Here is a 5,887-nt window from a genome sequence, read left to right on the forward strand (position 1 = left end):
TAAACTTAAGGCCTCATTCAGTTTTCAATCTTTTTATAGTCTAAGGTTATTATTTTAAATTACCTACATGTGGTGGCACCCTGAATAGTATTCTGGAGAAGAACAGTGTCCACAAGAACACAGTACAGTATAATTAAGCACTTGGATTTCTAGGGGAGGAAGAACAAAAACCACAACTTACTTACTGACTGGACAAGGTTATTAGCTGCACTTCCAAAGCAACAGGCTACAGGAAAAAGGAATGCAAAGCAAACCAGACATACCTTGAGTACTTTTTATTCTCAGCTGACAATGGAAAAATGTTTCATCTTAGAAAGGACTAACAGTGTTTTGCATGCATAAACCATTTTTAGAGATCTCTGCAGTCCTGAGTCAGGAATTAAAACATCTCCCTGAAAGTCTAAGCGCTCCTTCTGGAGTGAGTAGAACAAACACAGCCAATCAAGCAAAAACTGAGGCAGTATCAAGTTGTTTGGGTTTTTTCAAGGCAACAAACTCCTGAGAGCACAAGATGTTTGTGCTGTCAAAGTAAAATCTGCTTTTGAGTCAAGACCCACTCTTCTTCTCTCAGAAGTGTGACTGTTTTCAAAACACCGAGTGAAGTAGAAATCAAGTGCGTACAAACTGGGCAACTAGAACAAAACCAAAATTTTATTCAACAATAGCCCAACACAGTAGTTCTGACCTGACTAGAAATCTTTGAAGTGTTCTCATTTATTGTGAAAAGACTCAACTTATTTCTAGGAAAGTGTCTGAGGCAAAAAACCCACAGATGATGCTTCAATCAAATTTTAATTTTAAAAAATGTATCTTTTTTTAATGCATGCATTAAAAAAAGCTGGAGGAAGAAATGGAGACAGAAAGGAAAAAAGCAATGCATTCAGGGAGTAATGGTTGATAGATAGCCAGGACACAATCCAAACACAGATTACTTACTCAGAACATGTGAGCCAGAAGCTGCACTCTCCCTGCAAGAGGAGGGACTCCCCCTCCCTTTTAAGAGACTACAGCAAGAGGTTGTCACTGCTTTGTGGGCTCACACCCAGCTAGCAGAAGGCAGTTTTTCTGTCAGATTAAGCAAGGCAGAGAGATGTAGTACAGCAGCTTCCTTGCAGAATCTTGCTCTTGAGCCTCCTTCTTCAACTCTTCTTTCTTCTGGTGATGGGAAGGAAAGGCACGTCCTGTCCTCATGAGCCCACGCAGCAACCACCTTGTCCAGTGACAGCAGGCACCTGTGATTCCCCTTCTCTCCTCTCAACATTTACATATAGAAGCCAGCTGAGAGTACTATGGAAGCATAATCTGCACTAAGAGCATGGCCTCATAACAAAACAACAATTACTTACAGAAGATATCCTAAAATAGTAGTTTGCAGTATCTGTCAAACTTTTATATCACATGAGAACAGATGGAGACACAAGACTCCTGTTTACTCTAAAATGAGTGTTGTTCCAAACTACGTAAGCAGCCACAGGCACCTCCCAATTTGAGTACACACAGCATCATCGAGTGGTGAAAGCAGAGTCACCACTGACACCAGTGAGAAGTTTTAACACCAGCCTTGGGGATTTTTAGCCCCGGAACATGAAACAGGTCAGGTCTGTCTGTTCTCACTTGCCAAATGCCACTGCAGGGCCTCTGCTGTAAGGAAGGATATCTGTCGACAGAATGGTCCACAAGAAGTGAACCTCAAGGCCAGCAGAACCAAAGGCTGCTGAGCATCAAACAGACGCACACAGGCTCTAGGGCTTTCAGAACTCTACAGAACTCTGCCACATGGTGTCCAGGGACAGACTTCGAACAAAACATCCAGCTCAGTACCTGCCAGCAAGGTCCTGGCTCATGACTTGTGTATTATATAGCCTTGGACCAGAAACAAATGCAACAGATGTAGAAAAAATGAAGAATGATAGCAACCGAAACACAACTGCCATTTTTCTACTCCATCAAATAGTAATAAAATTATCAAATATGTGCAGTCACTTAACAGAATACAGTAACCAATAAGGAAAAAGCCTTTTATTCAGAAGAGGTTCAGGTGTCTTTACAAGAAAGTCATGATTTCTACTTACAAAATCAACACTACCACCAGCACTTTTCCTAGAGAGTTGTCTTTTGTACAATGTCAAGTGTGTAAGCAAAGCAAACGAACAAAACATTCCTACCCCAAAATCTCTATTTAGATTTTGCATATACATATAAAGTACATATGTACTTTATACATACTGAAGACTTCATGTCTTCATACTTCAGGTCCTTCTCCTCCAGGAACTAGCTATAAAAGAGTAAGACATTTTTGCATTAATGCCATAGAGTAAAGCTTTACAAAACCATACATGACAGCTCTTACATTACAACAAGCATTTTAGGACATGGAGACTTCATGCTAGACCACAAAAGTGGCTTTCAGACTATCCCAACAGATGAAGTCAGTTATTGCCAGAGAAGAACAAACCAAAAAGGCAGCAGGGAGAAAACCTGCATAGCACCTCCTTGTGAAGAAAGCAAAGAATTGAAGAACAGAAAAAGAAAAACAAAAGGAAAAACACAAGGTGGGGAAAAAAGTATTAACCGCTACTTTTACTGGTATCTTTTTCATTATCAGCTGAGTACTTCTAAAGAGAAAGAGCTTCACTGGTTTTGGGATCAAAATAAGAATAAGTCTAAATCATAGACTTCCTGGGAAGATACATCCCAAAAAGACACACGAGATCTAATGCGGAAATGTATCCATGTCTTGCTGAAAATTCACCTGGCTCTTCATCAAGGGCAACACACCCCCAGTTTAACTGGATGGTAGGAATTTCACCCCATACAAGGAGTCAGAACGTATGCTGTCTTTTCAACATGCAGAACAATAACCAAAGCAGAAAAAAGGCTAAGAAGTTAACACAGGATGGCACCTGCTCCGACACACAGTGCAGAGGTGCAAGATAGGTAAAACAACACAATGGAAACTATTTCTCATTCATACAGAGCCAAGACTCAAATCTTTCTACGTCAGCCTTCCTCTTCCCACAAAATTAGGAATACCCTTGTACTGGAAGTCCAGGCTTTGTGGCCAGCTATGCAGACAAGCTACTTGAAACTTCCTGATGTAGCATAACTGTCAGGAAAGCTCGGCTTAAAGGAGTTGAATACAATCACCAATCGAATTACAGGCACAGAAAGTCAACATATGCAGCTTCTGACGACTCACCATAGTTATGTTATTTCCATTGAGCAGAATCTGGTCCAGCTTTGTGATTCTTCTGCCCTCAGGTGTGATCTCACTGAAGAAGTGTTAGAAACAGTAAGTAAGAACACAGAACCAGGTAACAGTGGCTCCAGATTTGACAACAGAATGGACAGAAATCTCTGCATTAAGGTGACCATTGCTGGAACTAACAAATAAATCAGCTACATGGCAGCATGATCTTGATAAATGGAGCACCTAGGTACAGAAAGCTAACTGAAAAGGTCTCTTCTACTCAGTACATCGAGATGTGTATTCACCCTCTAAAGCTTGACAATTTCTTGAATATGATAGATCAACATGTTATGACAAAGTAAAAATATTTAAGTTTGCTACCTTGTTGAATCTTAGCCTAGGTCTTAAAGAAGTGTAAAAACAAATTAACTACTGGAAAGTTTCCCATACAACCCATGCAAAACTGACACTACAAATAGGATCCCTATACAAGTATAAACCACACAATAGCTACTCTATGACACGGCTGTCCTGAACAGATCACTTTCTATAGTTTTAAGTCCAATGTTAAACTACTCAGCTGGTAAGTATTCCATAAATGTAAAAACTTTTTTTTTTTGCAGATCTTACACAGTACTTTATCTCAGTGAAACAAATTAAATAGCAACAAGAGGCAGAAAACATACTTACAATTCCGTAACGTCTTCCAGCACCATATCTGAAAATCCAGTTTCAAGGAAAATAACACCCAGATTTTAAAACTAGACTATTTAATGCTCTTTTCATTTTATGCCAAAATGTCATTTTACCTGAAAGTTGAAAATATCAGAATACAACTGATCCATATAAAGAAGTTCAATTCAGCGAACCCAAAACTCTCAAGAGCTATAAATTATTTGGGCCAGAGCATAAAGCAGACAGCCTTAAAGGCAGTCCATAAAAGGATACTGACAAAGTCATCAAATCCTAGAAGAGTCCCAACAATTTCTTTGTCACTCTTCATCACGATGTGAATACGTGAACCGATGCACTTGTCCACAAGTTCTGCAGATATACAGAGAAGCATACGTTCTACAAAGGAATGGTTTCGTGCCTTACGGGTTTTTTTGTGTTTATTTACACAAAGAGAGGCACATGCCACACAGCCTTACACACTCTCCCACATAAACCAGCACCCCCTCCCCCGACATCCTTACACCCATCCCCATTCCCACCGGCCTCCCTCTGACCCTCCCACAGCCCCACATCTCATCCCCCAGACCCCAACACCCCCACATCTCATCCCCCAGACCCCAACACCCCCACACCAATCCCCCACTCACATCCCCCTTTTCCGCTGGCCCCAGACCCCGATCTCCTCCCGGGCCGCGCGCGGGCCCTGACGCCAGGCGCTCCCGCCCGCCCGCTTCCCGCCAGGCGCCGGCGCTGCGCGGCCCCCCCAGAGGGGCTCGCCGCCGCCCCGACCCGCCGAGAGGCACCCCGGCCCAGGCCTCGACTGGGCTTCCGGGAATCCCCCATCGTTACCGAGCGGCAGGAGCTGGGACGGGTTGGACACCGCGCTGGCCGCCATGTCGGAACCGGCCCTGCCCAATGGCCGCCGCCCCCGCCCTCACGGGAAGGGCCGGGCCGGCAGCCGCGCCGCCCCGCTCCGCTGCGGCACCGCCCGCGCTCCCCTCGCGGTGCCGCCGTGCCTTGGGCGTCACGCTGGGCGCTGCCTGCAGGTAGGGACGAGATTTAAAGGAAATCCGCTTTTTCCCCCTTTCGTCTCGTCCTGCCGGCCCAGCCGGTACTGGTGTGCCCCCGCGCCAGGACCGCGAACTGTGTAGTGTGCGCTGTGATGGCTCAGCTGCTACAGCATCACGGAAGAAAGCAGGTTGGAAAAGATCTCTGAGATCACCGAGGCCCCCATGAATCCCGCCATGTAAACCAAAACATAGCACTGAGTGCCACATCCAGTCTTCCCTTAAACAACTCAAGGGATACTGACTTTACCAGCCCCTTGGGCTGCTCTTCTGTGAAGAAATTTTTTCTAATGTCCAACCTAAACCTCCCCAGCACAGCTTGGGGCTGTCCTATTGTCCTGTCACTTGCTACCTGGGAGAAAGAGACCAATCCCTGCCTATCTACAACCTCCTTTCGGGCAGGTGTAGAGAGTGATAAGTCCCCTGAATTTCCTTTTCTTGACACTAAACAACACAGCTCTCTCAGCAGCCTCTCAGAGGACTTGAGCTCCAGGCCCTTCATCAGCTCTGCTGCCCTTCTCTGAACTCACTCCAGCACCTCAATATCCTTCTTGCAGACAGATCCCTGTTGCCATATGAAGAATTGTTTGCACAATGGGTGGTTTAATACAATGCTTATTCTTCCAAAAACATTGACCTATGGAACTGCACAATGCTTATTCTGTAGGAAGAAGAATTGGAAAGCAACCAGCCCAGTTGTGCCAACTTTTACCAGTTCACAAGGCTGTCAGCTATGACTTTGGAGTCCATGACTACCAGGGATCACCAAAGAGACCCCCAGGACAGAAGAACACATGGAAAGAGGGAAGGAAACATATGTTAATGACTTCAGAGAAATGATTCTCATATATATGTTTCTTCTAGGAAATCCTATCAATGTGTATGCAAAATACAGTATATAGACTAGAGCTTTCTCTGTACTCAGCATGAATGAGATTTTGGAGGAGCTATGCCC

General features: G+C 44.3%; 1 protein-coding gene across 1 annotated transcript; it reads right to left on the reverse strand.

Annotated features, from left to right (window-relative positions):
* Positions 1-2,004: 2,004 nt before the first annotated feature.
* Positions 2,005-4,865, reverse strand: LSM5 (LSM5 homolog, U6 small nuclear RNA and mRNA degradation associated). Its single transcript, XM_059874004.1, has 5 exons — positions 4,715-4,865; positions 4,139-4,234; positions 3,881-3,908; positions 3,200-3,272; positions 2,005-2,275 (listed from the first exon to the last, which is right to left on the reverse strand). The coding sequence occupies exons 1-5, from the start codon at positions 4,758-4,760 to the stop codon at positions 2,243-2,245; spliced, it is 276 nt and encodes a 91-aa protein (XP_059729987.1). The 5' UTR covers positions 4,761-4,865; the 3' UTR covers positions 2,005-2,242.
* Positions 4,866-5,887: the final 1,022 nt, after the last annotated feature.

Source organism: Haemorhous mexicanus, chromosome Z (assembly GCF_027477595.1).
Source record: "Haemorhous mexicanus isolate bHaeMex1 chromosome Z, bHaeMex1.pri, whole genome shotgun sequence".
NCBI lineage: Eukaryota > Metazoa > Chordata > Aves > Passeriformes > Fringillidae > Haemorhous > Haemorhous mexicanus.

Excerpts from the sequence above, each read along its gene's own strand:
- LSM5 (XM_059874004.1), bottom strand. The coding sequence starts at position 4,760 with ATGGCGGCCAGCGCGGTGTCCAACCCGTCCCAGCTCCTGCCGCTCG. Across the intron at positions 4,235-4,714 it reads GTCCCAGCTCCTGCCGCTCG|AACTTGTGGACAAGTGCATC; the intron begins GTAACGATGGGG and ends GTATATCTGCAG. Across the intron at positions 2,276-3,199 it reads ATGGAAATAACATAACTATG|CTAGTTCCTGGAGGAGAAGG; the intron begins GTGAGTCGTCAG and ends ACTCTTTTATAG.